Source organism: Rhinoderma darwinii, chromosome 1 (assembly GCF_050947455.1).
Source record: "Rhinoderma darwinii isolate aRhiDar2 chromosome 1, aRhiDar2.hap1, whole genome shotgun sequence".
Taxonomy (NCBI): Eukaryota; Metazoa; Chordata; class Amphibia; order Anura; family Rhinodermatidae; genus Rhinoderma; species Rhinoderma darwinii.
In genome coordinates, this window is record NC_134687.1 from 539,086,235 (window position 1) to 539,105,497 (window position 19,263).

The following is a 19,263-nucleotide window of genomic DNA, read 5'->3' on the forward strand; positions in this document are numbered from 1 at the left end:
TAGATAGATAGATAGATAGATAGATAGATAGATAGATAGATAGATAGATAGATAGATAGAGTTAGGTCCAGAATTATTTGGACAATGACACAATCTTCATGATTTGGGCTCTGCATGCTACCACAGTTCAAAGTTCAAAATACATTTGTTTGTTCATCCACGACCTGATGAAGATGCCAGTACGGCATTGAAACGCGTAGTCATATTATTAATAAATTCCATTTATTCTTACACTCTTCCGTACATTATTACCAACGATCTGAACCTTCCAAGCATTTTGGTTCCATTGAAGTGCAGCAGTGCCCGCGGTGACTCCTTTTTCTGCTATACCAGGTTTAATTCAAGGGGTTGAACAAATATAACCTATGAAACGTTTAGGAATTGCAACCATTTTTCTACACAGCCTCCTCATTTCAGGGACTCAAAAGTAATTGGACAAATTAACATTACCATAAATAAAATGTTGGTTTTTTTAATAAGGGAAAAACAAGGAGAGTCGATCCAGCGCTGTTGTTGTGTTTTAAAAAGGAATCAGAGTTCCCATTTTTATTGTAATTAAATTATTAAAATAGAACAAATAAGTGGACGCAGTAGCGAGGCAGTTTAGGGTAGATAGTATTGGAGCCTACGCGTTTCGAACACTTTCGGTGTTCTTAGTCATGGCTATTATTCCTTTTTTAAATACTTTGTAGAGAATCCTTTGCAGGCAATGACTGCCTGAAGTCTGGAACCCGTGGACAGGGGCATAGCTAGTGGGGGGGGGGCAGGCAGGGCCCCAGTCGCAAGTAATAGAGAAGGTGGAGGGGTGCCAGGGCCTCACCATCTATGACGGCAGCCTGCTGCCTCTCTGAGGGGGCGGTGGCGCCACTGAAACCAGCCTCTGCCACCCCCTCCTGCACTATAGGCGATAAATGGCGGGGTACGTTCCGTGCGGCGTAATTATTTCTTTGTGCCACTTGCATCGTTGAAAGGTGCTCATTGACAGGGCATAGTGCCCTGCCAATCAGCGCCTTTCATAGACGCAAGCGGCACAATGACGTCATTGCGCCGCTTGGGTCTATGAAAGGCTCTGATTGGCAGGGCAGAATGACTTGCCCTGTCAATCCGCGCCTTTCAATGACACAAGCGGCGTGATGACGTCATTGTGCCACTTGGGTCGTTCAACCCCAGCAGACCTGCTCAGAAGAGAGCAGGTCTGCATTGCCACTGGATGGCGCGGGAACGGGATTAAGGTGAGTATGTAAAGTTTTGTTTTTTTTATCCTAATAAAAATGTGAGTGACATTAAAAACAGGCACTATCTACAGGGGTCGGCTCTATCTACAGGGGGGCTATATACAGGGGTGGGCTATATGTGGAGCACTATAGGGGGAGCTTTATGTGAGGCACTATATACAGGGGTGGGCTATATACAGGGGTGGGCTATATGTGGAACACTATAGGGGAGCTAAATGTGGGGCACTATATACAGGGGTGGGCTATATACAGGGGTGGGCTATATGTGGAGCACTATAGGGGGAGCTATATGTGAGGCACTATATGCAGGGGTGGGTTATATACTGGGGTGGGCTATATGTGGAGCACTATAGGGGGAGCTATATGTGAGGCACTGTATACAGGGGTGGGCTATATGTCGAGCACTATTTATAGCGTGAGATATATGCCGGGCACTATCTACAGGGGTGGGCTGTATGTGGGACACTATATACAGGGATAGGCTATATCTACACGGGGGGGGCTATATACAGGGGTGGGCTATATGAGCACTATAGGGAGAGCTATATACAGGGGTGGGCTATATGTGGAGCACTACCTACAGGGGGCTATATGTGGGGCACTATCTACAGGGGGCTACATGTGGGGCACTATTTTCAGAGGGGGCTATATGTGGGGAACTATATACAGTGGGGCTATATGTAGGGCACTATCTACAGGGGTGGCTATATGTGAGCACTATCTTCAGGGGTGGCTAAATGTGGGACACTATCTACAGGGGGCTGTATGTGGGGCACGATCTACAGGGGCTCTAAGGGGGTCACTATCTACAGGGGGATCTATGTAGGGCACTAACTACAGGGGGCTCAATGGGGCACTATCTACAGTGGGCATGGTGTATGTAGGGGGCCACAATCTATGGTGCTATTATAATTAGAGGTGCAGTGTCTGGCCCCATGAGAACTTTATCTTTGGTCATAGGTGCAGAAATGTTTGAAAATTGAGAGGCTAAAGACATCTGAGTTGCAAACTGCAGAAATGGGCTGTGGCCAGGAGAAGTCGTCACAGAGGTCTGGAACAGATGGATAAGAAAAGAGAAAAAGAACTAGAATCTGAGATCGTCACCTGTGAGTCACTTAATGTAAATCATTATTCTGCCGCTAATAAGCACTGTATTCACTGTATGATCTGCAGCGAGATGATGGTGGTATGATTTTTTTTGTGAAACAACAACTCCCAGCATATCCTTACCATTGTTTAGGCCATGCTGGGAGCTGTATACAATTTAGTGCAAACTTATATGGCAGGGTTTGCACTAAATTGAGCTGTATTTGTTCTGGTGCTGTATTTATGTACTGAGCTTTGTTCTGGTGCTGTATTTATGTACTGAGCTTGGTTCTGGTGCTGTATAAATGTGCATATCCTTACCATTGTTTGGGCCATGCTGGGAGTTGTATACAATTTAGTGCAAACCTATACAGCAGGGTTTGCACTAAATTGTGCTGTATTTGTTCTAGTGCTGTATTTATGTACTGAGCTTGCTTTTGGTGCTGTATATATGTACTGGTCTTGGTGATGGTACTGTATACATGTATTGAGCTTTGTTCTGGTGCTGTATATATGTACTGAGCTTGAATCTGGTGTTGTATATATGTAAAAAATATACAAGAAAAATTGGTCCGCTCACCACTGATTTGAAATAAAGACGCCACATTCCATGATTATTCAGTGCATGGGCAAGAGAGCTACGTCGGGAGTAGGTAGAAATCCAGGGAAAAAAGTTAGAGGTCCAGCACACGATATAATGTGAAAAAATACAAAACTGTTTATTTAAGTCAAAATTAAAACAAGAAAATAAAAAATCCCGGGAGAGAACACCTACGCGTTTCAAACTTTTCAGTTCTTAATCATAGCTGATGATTAAGAACTGAAAAGTTCAAAATGCGTAGGCGTTCTCTTCCGGGATTTTTTAATTTCTTGTTTTAATTTGGACTTAAATAAACAGTTTTGTATTTTTTCACATTATATCGTGTGCTGGACCTCTAACTTTTTTCGTTGTATATATGTACTGAGTTTGGTCCTGGTACTGTATATATGTATTGAGCTTTGTTCTGGTGCTGTATATATGTTCTGAGCTTGGAACTGGAGTTGTATATATGTACTGAGCTTGGTTCTGGTGATGCATACATGTACTGGGCTTGGTTCTGGTACTATATTTATGTTTTGAGCTTTGTTCTGGTGGTGTATATATGTAATGAGCTTTGTTCTAGTGCTGTATATATGTAATGAGCTTTGTTCTGTTGCTGTATATATGTACTGAGCTTGGTTCTGGTGTTGTATATATGTACTGATCTTTGTTTTGGCGCTGTATATATGCACTGGGCTTTGTTCTGGTGCTGTATATATGTAATTAACTTGGTTCTGGTGTTGTACATAGAAGTATATTGCTTGTAAAATGTACAAATGGCTTTATGCTTAAGTTACATTAAAAAAATGCGGGGAAAAAATGAAACCTCATTAATTGGTAGGGAAAACAAACATGGTGAGGGGGAAGGAGATGTCGGGAAAGAGGTTTGGGGGGGACGCAAAACTGAATCTTTGCCCTGGGTGTTGGAGAACCTAGCTACGCCTCTACTCATAGACATCACCAAATGCTGGGGTTCCTCCTTTGTGATGCTTTGCCAGGCCTTTACTGCAGCTGCCTTTAGTTGTTGCTTCATTGTGGTCTTTCTGCCTTAAGTTGTGTCTTAAGCAAGTGAAATGCATGCTCGATCAGGTTGAGATCTGGTGATTGACTTGGCCAATGCAGAATATTCCATTTTTTTGCCTTTAAAAAACTCCTGGGTTGCTTTTGCAGTATGTTTTGGGTCATTGTCCACCTGTACTCTGAAGCGACGTCCAATCAACCTTGCTGCATTTGGTTGAATCTGAGCAGAAATAATATCTCTGAACACTTCAGAATTCATCTGGCTGTTTCTGTCTTCAGTCACATCATCAATAAACACTAGTGACCCAGTTCCTTTGGCAGCCATGCATGCCCATGCCATCACACTGCCTCCACCATGTTTTACAGAGGATGTCGTGTGCTTTGGATCATGAGCCATTCTAGGCCTTCTCCATACTTTCTTCCTTTCCTCATTCTGGTACAGGTTGATCTTAGTTTCATCTGTCCAAAGAATGCTGTTCGAGAACTGGGCTGGCTTCTTTACATGTTGTTTGGCAAAGTCTAATCTGGCCTTTCTATTTTTGAGGCTGATTAATGGTTTGCACCTTGTGGTGAACCCTCTGTATTTGCTCTCATGAAGTCTTCTCTTTATGGTAGACTTAGATACTGATACACATACTTCAAGGAGAGTGTTCTTCACTTGGGTAGATGTTGTGAAGGAGTTTTTCTTCACCATGGAAAGGATTCTTTGATCATCCACCACTGTTGTGTTCCGTGGACGTCCAGGCCTTTTAGAGTTCACGAGATCACCAATGCGCTCTTTTTTTTTTTTTTTATCAAAAATGTACCAAACTGTTGATTTGGCCACTCCTAACATTTGTGCTATCTCTCTGATGGATTTCTTCAGTTTTTTTCAGCCTAACGATGGTCTGTTTCACTTGCATTGACCTCATGTTGTAGGTTCACAGCAACAGCTTCCAAATGCAAATGCCACACCTGGAATCAACTCCAGACCTTTTACCTTTCCTCATTGATGATGGATTAATGAGGGAATAGCCCATGCAGCCCATAAAATAGCTTTTGAGATAATTGTCCAATTACCTTTGGTCCTTTGAAAAAGAGGCAGCCACATATTAAAGAGCTGAAATTCCTAAACCCTTCCTCAAATTAGGATGTGAATACACTCAAATTAAAGCTGAGAGTCTGCACTTTAAGTCCATATTGATGATATAACTGTACATTCAATATGTTTTGGTAAACAGCTAAAATGCCAAAACTTGTGTCACTGTCCAAATAATTGTGGACTTAACTGTAGATAGAAAGACAGACAGACGATGATAGGTAGAGAGAAAGATAGATAGATAGATAGATAGATAGATAGATAGATAGATAGATAGATAGATAGATAGATAGATAGATAGATAGATAGATAGATAGATAGATAGATAGATAGATAGATAGATAGATAGATAGATAGATAGATAGAAAGAATAAACTTTACCATCTACTGGAGAAATAACTGAATACTCTGCTGACACCAGCTGAACTATGAATGTTTCTTCTCCCTCAAGTAGGCCATCCTGTATAGCTTGGATTGTGAATGTCTTTCTGGTATCACTCTGAAATATGAACAATAGTTGAAGAGAACTTTATAATATATTAATACAACAGGATGAGTAACAAAAAAATTATAGCATAGGTAGTATATTAATGTAGTATAATCAGAGTAGTCATTAGAGGCATAGCTTCAAGTTCCTGCCCCCTGATGCAAAGTCTATACCAGGGTCCCCAAACCCTGAAATGTGATAACTTCACATTAGAAGAATGGGTATTCATTGGTCTAGTGATAATATATTATTGTTTAATTATCATGACACACCGTCACATTTCTGCTCATCCCATTTTAGTATTGCTATCTTTTTGTATGGCAGAGAGGCCTTTGGACCTTTCAAGCACTAGGGCTTGAGTGCAACTCCAATATATGCATCTCCTACACCGCTGGTAATCAAAATCCTGGGTGGCTTTAGCATGCAGAATAGTCATTACCAGTTGAATTGGATACATTATCTATGGCTGCGTTTACGAGTTTAAATGCAAGCTGATGGACTACATTTTAAAACTAAAGGTTTAACCCCCTAAAAGAGGTTGTTCCAGAATCTACAATTATCCCCTATCCACAGGATAGGTGATATTAGTTTGATCGATGGGGGTCCCACTGCTGGGACCCCCACTGATCGCAAGAATGGGGGTCTTGAACCTCAGATCCTCCACACTGCACCCTGTGTAATGCTGGCAGGCATCTTATTAGGCTCTGTCCCCGGCAGGGCCTAATATGTGTACTAAGATGGCAGACCTGAGGGCCTTTATTAGGCCCCCGCCTGCCATGAGAACCCATGGCAATCTTGTTCTGTGGGGGGCCGATGGGGTGACGGCTGTTAAATACAGCCAGCAACCACAAGTGATGGCGCGGGCACATCTCCGGTGCCCGTGCCATCATTAGAACATACATTTACCTACATAGTTCCCATAATGTACGTCATAGGGTGGGAAGAAGTTAAGGAGGTTGCTTGCATTAGGCTTGGCTACATGGCAACTTGTCTAGGGACTACTGACATTCACAGAAATTAGGCACTTTAAATGTTTTTGCCATAGGAAACCATTGCAATTGAATTGTGTTAATCCTGTTACTTTACTGCAAACTTTGTCATATATTTTTATAGAATGTGACCTCTCTCCATGAGCCAAGCCCAAAAATGTAAGTTTGGGGTGGCTTTCGGCTCTAGAGCACGAAGAACACTTAATAACATTTAATATCTGATATCACTGTCTGATCATTTGTTTTCACTGCAGCACTGCTCCCAGCAATGATACCCCTAAAATGTTTGGGGAAATGACACTGATATTTGATATTCACATATGCAGTCCTGTGCTAAAGGCCTTATTGGGTTTACTTATGAAAATGATTTCAAAGATTTTAGGACAGACTGACCGGCAACAGATTTCTATTCAATATCATTTACAGCCTTATATAAGTTAATACAGTGTATAAAAAAATGTATTATGTAAGTTTAATTTTATATAACAATGGATGAAAGAAAAATGTGTTACGTAGAAAAATATCAAGGGCTTATGTAATCAAATTGTGTGACAATTTGTACAAAGGAAAGTGATTTCTGAGAAAGAAGGTCTTATCCTTTCATTCAGCTAACGTCATTTTTCTCAGTAGGGTTGTGCAGTGCATTAGGAATTTGTATCAAATCTTTTACAATGAGAAAGGTCTTTAAAATGTCTACAAGTTCCACACCTCATTAAAAATAAGAGTGCCATTTAATGGGCTCAGGTCAGATTCTGCAGCTTCTTCTACAATCCAAATTACTTTGACAACGCCATGACCACCTTGACTCCGCACCACCGTCAGAGATACTTCACCAGCTGGGTCTCCTGTTCTCTGCGGCTCAGAAACCAGTACCTTACAAATAAGAAAATAATGGGATGTGCATTTTATACAAATTGAAGGATATATTGTACAGTGTCACACTCTGAACTGGTAGTGATGATCATTTTCTGCACCAGAGCCACATATATTTCAACTGATATCGATATTTTATGTTACATATCTGCATTAAGCCTCAAGATACACGGCCATAACACTGACTTGTACAACCCCGGTGCTGTAATAGGGCACCCATATACTTCTATTGAGCCCTCCTGTAACTCTGTATTGCAGATGCACACTGAGGTTTTTTTAGTTGATTCTGTATTGTTCCGACAGTATAAAGATTATGGCATTCTACATCTGGATGCCGTGTTACAGAACACTGCTTTAGGGGAGAATAGCTCCCATATTCCTGTACGGCACCGCACGTAAACCCAAACGGCAGCACATGGATTTCCTGCAGGCCACTAGTACAGAGCCACAGTGTCGCCATACAATCTTCTCCATGGGGCCTATGACTTGGTTCCTACTACAGTAACAGCATGTTTGCCACATACATACAAGAAAAACATGAATGGAACATAAAAGACAACCACAGGAAAACTTTATCTCCTCTCTTTAGGATCCTTCCCAGTTGCAATTTCTTAGTGTTGTAACTGCTGTTTGCAAACGGGTTAATGTATGTTTACAGTATATTACACAGATGAAGCAGAGATGAAGTTGTCTTTTAAAGTAAAGCTGGCCATACAAATTAGACGTATGTCAGCCAAACGGATTACTTAGGAGCAGCCGGCGATCTAATGTAAAGTGACTCTCCCCCTGACGGCAGATGTTGGGGGAGAGAAGGGTTGGCCATGTTAAATTTCAACATGCCTGATCCTTTTGTTTATGAATAAGCTGCTGCCGGAGGAAACGGACAGTGGCCTTCTCCCTACTAAAAACACATGCGTGAGTATGCATGTGTATGGGGCAGTTGTTAAGAATAGCTGAGAGTCAAACTATTGCTCGGCCATGGCTATGGTGCGATTTAGGCTTCATTCGCATCTGTGCTAGGGCTCCCTTACGACGGAGCTTTCCGTTGGAACGGAGCCCTGACGGAACGTCGGAACGGAGCCCTAGCGCAGATGTGAACGAAGCTTTACTCTCTGGCCTGTATATTTTGTGTATTGTGGTAACACATTGATTCAAGATAATGCTGTAGGTTACCTGGCAGTCTTCTGTAAAACCACAGATAACACATTGTGATATTATATTGCAGGGGTGGACATATCATACCTATGCAGCTGCACAGGAGCCCAGCCCACTGTCATTTAAAAAGCAGCTGGCAGCCTCTTACTGTCTACTAGATTGCATGTAAGGGCCTGAGGCTATGTTCACATTTGTGTTCGGTGTTTCCTTTGTCCTGCTCCATCATAGGAGCAGAACAACGAAAATACACGAAGCGACGGATCTGTTTCATGACGAACACTAAATGTGCCTGATGGAGCCCATTGACTAAAATAGGTTCCGTCAGGTGTCCGTCGTTTTACCAGGATGCTGCTCTATTTTGTATGCCATTATTTACCGTATCTGCGATGAGGAATCCTGATGGAGCTTCCGACGCAGATGAGAACGAAGTCTGAGCTAATAAATTTCATACAGTAGCTCACAATTACTGGTGGATTGTATGAAAACATAAGAGTGTGCTGCATGATAAGCTATTACACAGCAAAGGGCCCATATACTATTCTCGCACAAGGTCCCTCTGCTATCTGTGTCCGCCCCTGTTATATTGTGTTATGCTGATTCTGAATACTGTATATCTTTTCTTGTTTTGAGAGGAGTGGGGACAGAGAACATATTTCTTAAATACTTACCACTTTTTTTTCAAAGCCAAACAATCCTAACGGAGAGTCATTTGGGGGAATGTTGACCATAACTGTAGTCTCTTTACCAAGTTTACCGCCATTTGTCACTTGTTTCAAGGAGACATTGAATATTTCTAAAAACTCTATAATGGTGTCATCCAATATAAAGATTTCAATTACTCCCGAAGACTGTGAAAGCAAATCAAATGTTAATTTCATTTTTGCCAAAAATTCCTAGTATAGTACTTTCTCAGACAAATACTTGTCAATCTGGACAATATTTTTTCGTTTTTCTTTACAAGCATTTGACTATACCAAAAGTTACCTTATAAATCTAGCCTCTAGTGGAATGAGTCAAGTTGATCCCTTGTTGTTTTATAAACACAGTGTTTTTTTAACACATTGTAGAAAATCTAAAGATTTTTTTTTACATCATTCCATTTTTTGTATAACTGATTGAAAGCAGTGATGCAGAGCCTGCCTATCCAGTCATTACAGACCACAATGACAATAGTCATCAATATACATATGTTATTGAGACCGTTTTAGTGCATGTTAGGTAGGAGCGAGTTCATTGAAACGTTAATACAAATGTATTTGATCATAACAGGCAAAATATCACTTAAAGTAAAGTACAGACCTGTCCATCAGAAAATGTAAGATTCCCTGAGGATGGTATAAAATCTTCATGACTTGCAGTGAATGGCAGGGCTTCCCAATAAACAATCACAAGGCCAAATTTTCCAGCTTGTCTGACAACAGGAAGCCTCAGTATGTTTTGCGGAGGAGGAACCTCGTAGCCAATCACAGCTCCGTTTGGACTCTGGAGCAAAAAAAGAATAAGCTTATGGTCTCAGGTAAAACGCAGTTTGGTTCCACAGACATGCTTAAAGTAGTAGAGGACAGAAAATATCATGAATTTAATATCAAAGACAATTGTACAACTCCGCTATGCATATTTAGACGACTTTCAGACTGGCATTGTGTGGCATATGCCTGGAGAATGTACCGGCCAGATGTTCAATGAGGATAGATGTAAAGTTGTGACTCCCAATAAGGACTTTTTAGAAAGGTACAGAGTGTTTTTTCAGCCTCTACAGCAAACTGTACCCATGATGATTTGGTTGTAGGTTTTTTCTAGTAACTTTCAATATTGCTTTGATTTTCCAATATGAAAAAATAAAAAAAGATGCTAATTCTGTATAAAATGTTTGACCTGAGTAGTCTGTTGAAGGCTGGTTGCTAGGGACACACACTGGGAATAACTAAATTTAAAGGACTGGTTGTTAGGCAGTGTATCCCTAGCAACCAGCCTGGCAAATATGACCTAGCTGTTTAGAGTTGAGCTGGACTAGCACAGGGCTGACGTAAAAAAAATAGGAAAAGTGGCATGGGCTCAGTCAAGCCATTAAAAACTCAAAATATATTCCTACAGTGTAGTTTTTGGATGCTATGGCATATCTTGCAACCAAAATACATTTATTAGGGTTACATAGTTACATAGTTACATAGTTAGTACGGCTGAAAAAAGACACATGTCCATCAAGTTCAACCAAGGGAAGGGAAAAGGGAAGGAAAAATTTCTACACATAGGAGCTAATATTTTTTTGTTCTAGGAAATTATCTAACCCTTTTTTAAAGCCATCTACTGTCCCTGCTGTGACCAGCTCCTGCGGTAGGCTATTCCATAAATTCACCGTTCTTACTGTAAAGAAGCCTTGTCGCCTCTGCAGCTTGAACCTTTTTTTCTCCAGACGGAGGGAGTGCCCCCTTGTTTTTTGAGCGGGTTTTACAAGGAACAGGATATCACCATATTTTTTGTATGTGCCATTAATATATTTATATAAGTTAATCATGTCCCCCCTTAGTCGTCTTTTTTCAAGGCTAAATAGGTTTAATTCTTTCAATCTTTCCTCATAACTTAGATTCTCCATGCCCCTTATTAGCTTCGTTGCTCTTCTTTGTATTTTTTCCAACTCCAGGGCATCCTTTCTATGAACTGGAGCCCAGAACTGAACTGCATATTCTAGATGAGGCCTCACTAATGCTTTGTAAAGTGGTAATATTACATCCCTGTCCCGCGAGTCCATGCCTCTTTTAATACACAACAATATCCTGCTGGCCTTTGAAGCAGCTGATTGACACTGCATGCTGTTATTGAGTTTATGATTTACAAGTACACCCAGATCCTTCTCAACAAGTGAATCCGCCAGTGTAGCGCCCCCTAGGACATATGATGCATGCAGGTTGTTGGTACCCAGATGCATAACTTTACATTTATCTACATTAAACTTCATTTGCCAAGTGGACGCCCAAACACTTAGTTTGTTTAAATCTGCCTGTAATTCATGAACATCTTCCATAGTCTGAACTATATTACATAGCTTGGTGTCATCTGCAAAAATAGAAATAGTGCTATTAATCCCTTCCTCTATATCATTAATAAATAAGTTGAATAATAGTGGTCCCAGCACTGAACCCTGGGGTACACCACTTATAACCGGTGACCATTCAGAGAAGGAATCATTGACCACAACTCTCTGGATACGGTCCTTGAGCCAATTCTCAATCCAATTACAAACTATATTTTCTAAACCTATAGTCCTTAATTTACCCATTAGGCGTCTATGGGGGACAGTGTCAAATGCCTTTGCAAAGTCCAAAAACACTAAATCCACAGCGGCTCCTCTGTCTAGACTTCTGCTCACCTCTTCATAAAAACAGATCAGGTTAGTTTGACAACTTCTGTCCTTAGTAAAACCGTGCTGGCTGTCACTTATAATGCTATTTATTGTCACATAATCCTGTATATAGTCCCTCAATAGCCCCTCAAACATTTTCCCCACGATGGATGTTAAGCTTACTGGTCTATAATTACCCGGGGAAGACCTAGAGCCCTTTTTGAAAATAGGCACCACATTTGCCCTGCGCCAGTCCCTTGGCACTATACCAGTCACTAGAGATTCTCTGAATATTATGAAAAGGGGGACAGAAATAACTGAACTAAGCTCTTTAAGAATTCTAGGGAGTAACCCATCTGGTCCCGGAGCCTTGTGCACATTTATTTTATTTAATTTAGCTTGGACCATCTCTACATTCATGCAATTCAGTATATCAACTGATATATTAACAGCACTGGCACCGGCTACATCAGCTGCTCTTTCTTCAGTTGTATATACAGAGCTAAAGAACCCATTTAGTAACTCTGCCTTCTCTTGATCCCCTGTGATCAACTCCCCATTACCATTATCTAGGGGTCCTACATGTTCAGACCTTGGCTTTTTTGCATTTATATGCTTGAAGAATTTTTTAGGATTTGTTTTACTATCCTTGGCCACCTGCCTTTCATTTTGTATTTTTGCTAATTTTATTACATTTTTACAGATTTTATTAAGCTCTTTATATTTTACAAAGGCTACAGCTGTACCCTCAGATTTGTATTTTTTAAATGCCCTTTTTTTGTCATGTATTGCCCCTTTCACAGAAGGTGTAAGCCATGTGGGGTTTAATTTGAGTCGTTTATACTTATTACCTGTAGGAATAAATTTTGCACTATAATAACTCAAAGTAGATTTGAAAATCTCCCATTTATCATTTGTCCCATTATTTGACATTAGTTCTTCCCAGTCTATATCCTGAATTGCAGCCCTCATCCTGGGGAAATTGGCTTTCTTAAAATTAAATGTTTTTGCCCTCCCAGCCTGCGTTTGTTTTTTACAGTATAGGTAAAATGTAACTATATTGTGATCACTGTTACCGAGGTTTTCACGAACATTGACATTCCCAACAAGATCTGCATTATTAGGGTGCAGTCACACATGGCAGATTTTGTAGAACTTGTAGAAATCCATACACCTACTGCAAAAAAAAAAAACTAATTCAGATGAGTGGAACTGATTTTCAGTCGCAGAAATTTCTGCAACAAAATCTGCCATATGTGACTGCACCTAAAGGCCCTGTACACATGGAGTTTTTTTCAGGCGGAAAAATCTCCCTCAAAAATCCTTCAGGCATTTTGAGGCAGATTTTGACGTGCCTGCACACTGTTTGACACTTTTTTTTTGCCGTGGCCATTCAGACGGAAATGCCTGAAGATAGGGCATGACGAGGGATAATAGAGTGCGGTCTTGTCTTACCTTACCTCTAGTTACTGTACCAAATTCACACCCTGCATCCCCCACTTACCATACTGCTAACTAGCCCAATAAGACACAGAGACTTTTGCTTGGAATGACATAACATTGAGAAGGGAGGTCCTTGAAGCTCAGGAAGGAGGATCTGGCTCCACTCTGCTCATACAATTGTACCTTTACCCCAGCCATCCAAAACACAGGCTCAGGGGCACCGTGACCAACCGCAGATGGCTAACACGTTACATGTACCTACTCCTCTGGACACCACCCAGCAGGAGCCCAAATCAACCAGATCCCCCAGAACATAATTTTGGGAGGGACCAACCCTATTAGTCCCTTATCCACCAAATTTGACCAACTCTAGGAACCCCCAACTCCACCACGCTGCCGTAACACCATACTAATAGTACAATATAATGAACAGCAAAGAATGTAACAACGAAAACCCCCCTCACTCCCTAATTGAACAGAAAACAACTCCAGAAAAGACAAAAATGGGAGGGTGGGCAGGACAGCCAGCTTGCTCCTACTTCCGGGTTAGACTGGCGCTCAGCACGGAGCGCCGTCTAACCCTCGTGTCCCTCGGCTCCTCCCCTTCCTCTTCCCCTCGTCATGGGTGCCTCCCCCTAGCCTGCGGCTTGGTTCGGCCGTTCTTGACGAGGGATAATAGAGTGCGGTCTTGTCTTACCTTACCTCTCGCTACTGTACCAAATTCACACCCTGCATCTCCCACTTACCATACTGCTAACTAGCCCAATAAGACACAGAGACTTTTGCTTGGAATGACATAACATTGGGGTGGGAGGTCCTTGAAGCTCAGGAAGGAGGATCTGGCGCCACTCTGCCCATACAATTGTACCTTTACCCCCAGCCATCCAAAACACAGGCTCAGGGGCTCTGTGCCCAACTGCAGATGGCTAACACATCACATGTACCTACGCCTCGGGACACCACCCAGCAGGAGCCCAAATCAACCAGATCCCCCAGAAAATAATTTTCGGAGGGACCAACCCTACTATTAATATGAATGGATGCCTGCTGGCAACATAGGCCCTTTTTTTCAACTATAGATGAAGTAAAATAACAAAATTTTATTGTGCTATTATAGCAAAAGACAAACTACACAGAAATTAAAAGATTCATGTCCGCTGCTGACAATGACCAGCGTAGTGCAATGTATAACGGAGCTGTGAAGGAGGCGCTGTCAGCAGCGGACATGAATCTTTTAATTTCTGTGTAGTTTGTCTTTTGCTATAATAGCACAATAAAATCTTGTTATTTTACTTCATCTATAGTTGAAAAAGGGCCTATGTTACCGGCAGGCATCCATTCATATTGATCGCTAATTTGCCCGCCAACTATTTGGGTCTTGTTCTCCAGTGTTTGTCAACCCTACTATTAGTCCCTCCCCCACCAAATTTGACCAACTCCAAGGACCCCCAACCCTGCCACAGTGAGCATATCTTGACCCCCTCAAGTATGCGAGTTCCCTCAAAACACCAAGGCCCGCTCGACTCCTTCCTGAATCCTCAATGGCCACAGATCCACACCCACTGCATTCAAATGCACACCATTTGCCAGCCAAAATGTGCCCACACCATCAAAATCAACATGACGCACAAACACTCCGCCATTCCTTGCCACCGCCCGATTCCCCTTCACCCGTGCCCTATTGATTGCCAATACAGACCTGACAGTCCTCCATGATTTTCGAGGTACGATTTCCGACCATACCACCACCACCCTGGGAAAAAACCTGCCCATAGCCGTAGGAGATCGAATCGGATGTCCCGAATCAGCTCCCGAAAGGACGGACGCCTAGGTCATTTCCCCCAACATGCAGCACCAGGACGTCCGGTGCCCTGTCCAGCCCTGCCGAGTGATTGAACTCCGTCAAAACCCTCGCCCACGACATGCCCCGGAATCAGAGCCACCGCAAAGTGGCTACCGATTTATTGAATCCCAGCTGGCGCCCGTCCGGCCGAAAGACCGCCCGAACCGCCCCCCAATGGACATACGAGTGCCCAAAGATCAATACCAGGCACAGGGACTGGTCTGAAAGAGAATAAAGACGACCGTTAGACATGACCAATAACAAGAGCTTTAGGCACAACCCCCCCCCCGGAAACCGCTCCCCCACCTTCCCCCGCCCTTATGCAAGCAAGTGTGGACGCACATATGTTTTATAACGACGGAATTCCCACCTCCCTATACGATGCACCATTTCCAGTCCCATACCCCAGCTGGCCGCCTCCGTAGCTGCACCAATCTGAAATGAATGTGGCGCAAAATATCTAGCCTCTGATGCCCATGTACATCAGACACTTTCTGAAAACAGCCGTGAACTGAAAACGAGACAGAAACCCCCCATCCGCATGACGCAGCAATGGACTCGACCCTAAATTGTTAGCCCCCAAATAAGACACTAAGGTACGCACCAGAAACAAGATTGCCCCTGACACTGTATCCAACACCACCCACTTTCCCCTTTATGACTGATCCGTTTTAGACCGGCGAATCCAGAACTCCACCCTCCCTTGCAGCTACGTTACATCCTCCCTTAACACATCCCCCGATCGCGATCAACTTGGCAACACCAGCTTGCCCACCCTAAGTGCCCCAAATAATGCCCACGAGAAAGCCAATCTAAACGAAACCACCTCATACCCGGAGGTGCAGACCCCGTCCACTGCTGATCCCAGTTGTTCGAGCAACGCAAATGACACCGGGCGACGCCTATCAGGCACCACCCATCCCCGTCTAAACCCCCTCAAGGCCTGGCCGACTAGAAAATCCTTTGTGATGTCCCGCCATCCCCGCCATTTGCATTCAAAAGCCAAGGCCGTCACAAAGCGATTCAAATTGGTGACCGACCAACCCGCAGCCGACACATAGCCCAAAAACGAATGCAACGCAACCATCCAGTCATCATCCGTTACCACCCCATCCATTTCAGTCAACCACTCCTCCCAATCTCTCAAAGCTGCCTCGTACGCTAACCACGTCCCTCGAGCCAACGACGAATGGATCAGCCGACCCCCTCCCTGCAGACCAGATCCCACAAGTGCGCCGGACAGACGAGCCCCTCTGCCTCCGCTTCCGGGGCCAACAGCCGGAACCGATCCCAATGTAACCGAGAGAGAGAAACCGCAATTTAGTTGTTGACCCCTGGTACGTGCACCGCAGTAACCCACGTATTTAAAGACAAAAACAACAAGACTAGATGTCGCAACAAACAGACAACAGGGGGAGACAACGCCAAAACATTGTTAATTGCCATCACCACCCCCATGTTGTCACAGTGAAACCGCACCTTCCTGTTCTTGAGCCATTCCCCCCATATTGTAACCGTTACGACAATGGGAAACAACTCCAGGAAAGCCAGGTTCCGAACCCAGCCCTCCTCCACCCATGTGTCGGGCCACTGACCCACACACCACTGCCCCCTGCAGTAGGCTCCGAAACCCACACTACCAGATGCATCGGTGAATAGGTTCCAATCAAAACTATTAACCAACGGTGCCATGATAACTGATCGGCAATTGTACTGGTCCAGAAACTCTGACCACACCTTTAACCCCTTAGTGACCAACAGTACGCCTTTTTACGTTCCTCACTAATGGGCTTTAGGCTAATGCGACGCCTTTTAACGTGATCGCATTAGCCTAAAGTAGCGCCGAAATTAATGATCGGGGCTCCGTTCTCTCAGCTACCGGAGGTAGCTGAGAGTTCGGGGCAACGACCAGAGACCATAACGAGTGGTCTCTGGTCACGTGATCGCCGTGAATCGCTATTTCACGGCGTTCACGCTAAACCGGCGGATAATCGCCATTTCTCTCTCCTCTCATGGAATAACTCCTTAGAGAGGAGAGAGAACGGGTAAATAGTGCGCCCCCCCCCCCCGTCCGATTCCCCTTCATGTCCGATCCCCCCCCCCCCGGTCCGATCCCCCCCCCCCGGTCCGATCCCCCCCCCACGGTCCGATTCCCCCCCCCCCCCAAAATGGCGCCCGAGTGCGCTTTGCATAACTTACCTGTGTCGTCATCTGGCACAGCAACAATCAGGGACCGTTGTGACTGGTCCCTGATCAGGTGATCTCTGTGATAAAACCTATCACAGAGATCACTGACAGTTATTTTCAAAACACAGCCAGGACATGGGCTGTGTTTCTCTCTCCTCCCATTGTAGTTGTTCTGAGAGGAGAGAGAAATCAGTCTAAGTCCTGTGCTGTGAAGAAAGAAAAAAAGTGATAAAAAATCATCGTTACATATACATACATATATATATATATATAATATATCAAATCTATATTAGCGTCAGCGCTAGATTAGCGTCAGCGCTAGTTTAGCGTTAGTGCTAGTTTAGCGTTAGTTCTAGTTTAGCGTTAGTGCTAGTTTACCGTTAGTTTAGCGTTACTTTAGGGTTAGGGCTAGTTTAGCGTTCGTGTTTAGGGCCGTTTAGAATTAATTTTACGTCTGTTATATAAAAATAAAAAAAAAATATAAAAAAAAAATATATATAAAAAAAAAAAAAAATTTGTGTCGTTTTTAGGATTTTAGGTTTACTTTAGGGTTAGGACTTATAGGGCATATATATATATATATATATATATACATACACATCTATAAATATGTCTCAGCGTATGTACAGCGCGGAGCAAGCCTACGCCTTGCTATGTTCCGACACTTCTGAAAGCGAAACAGACACCGCTTCAGAATTTGTTCCAGACAGTGACAGTGACGATTCTAATTCCACCGCTGAACCCCATAGTCCTATGGTGGTGGATACGTCAGTCGCTGTAGAGGTGTCAAGTGCAGGGCCGAGTGTTGCAGTCCCTCCCGTGATGTGGGATCCTGCACTATCATTTTCCCCCCAAGTACCCCAATTTGAAGCGACCCCAGGAATTAGTGTCGACGTCCAAAATTTTACCCCCTATAATTTTTTTAATTTATTTATATGTGATACGGTCCTAGACTTGATAGTCCAGCAGACTAATCTGTATGCTAGGCAGTTTGTTCTACAAAAGCCTGCATCTATGTACTCCAGAATGTGGAGCCCCACAAGTGTCCCAGAAATAAAAAAATTTTTAGGCATTACCCTCAATATGGGTTTGGTTAAAAAACCCTCTGTCCGGTCCTACTGGACTTGTAGTGCTGTCCACGCTACCCCTGTATTTGCAGCAGTGATGTCCAGAAACCGCTATGAGGCCCTAATGCGATTCATGCATTTTACTGATAATTCCCAAGTCCCCCCAAGAAGTGACCCAGCTTATGATCGGCTTAATAAATTAAGGCCATTAATCACCCTTCTAAATGATTTATTTTTAAAGTTGTACACCCCTGACAAAAATTTGTCAGTAGATGAATCGCTCATGAGCTTCAAAGGGCGTCTTTCCTTTCGTCAATTCATCCCTTCCAAACGAGCCAGATATGGGGTGAAATTGTACAAAGTTTGCGAGAGCACAACGGGTTACACCTGCGGTTTCAAAATCTATGAAGGCAGGGACTGCCAAATTTATACCCCAGGCTGCCCAGAAACTATTGGCACCTCTGGCAAAATTGTGTGGAACCTAATGGAGCCATTTCTGCACAAGGGGTACCACGTCTATACAGACAATTTTTATACCAGCGTTGCCCTTTATAAAGCCCTCCATGCTGCAAATACAGGGGCCTGTGGGACAGTACGGAAGAACAGAGTGGGACTCCCACAACAGTTGGTGTCCAGGCGTTTGGGAAAGGGAACATCCATGGCCCTTGCAAGTCAGGAATTGCTTGCAGTGAAGTGGGCCGACAAGAAGGATGTCTACATGCTGTCCACCGTACACACGGACACCACTGTGGCAATTACGGAGAGGGGGGCTACCACTGCAAAGCAGAAACCGGTCTGTGTAACAGACTACAACAAATTTATGGGGGGTGTAGACCTTTCCGACCAGGTGCTTCAGCCTTACCTGGTGAAGCGCAAAAAT

General features: G+C 43.3%; 1 protein-coding gene across 1 annotated transcript in view; it reads right to left on the reverse strand.

Annotated features, from left to right (window-relative positions):
- The window catches only part of ADGRV1 (adhesion G protein-coupled receptor V1), a 681,209-nt gene that overhangs the window by 365,897 nt on the left and 296,049 nt on the right, over positions 1 to 19,263 (reverse strand). The window contains exons 58-61 of the mRNA XM_075837359.1: positions 9,803 to 9,985; positions 9,172 to 9,351; positions 7,184 to 7,348; positions 5,381 to 5,498 (exon numbers count right to left, since the gene is read on the reverse strand). Coding sequence (XP_075693474.1) covers positions 5,381 to 5,498; positions 7,184 to 7,348; positions 9,172 to 9,351; positions 9,803 to 9,985 — 646 coding nt within the window. The remainder of the gene's footprint in view (positions 1 to 5,380; positions 5,499 to 7,183; positions 7,349 to 9,171; positions 9,352 to 9,802; positions 9,986 to 19,263) is intronic.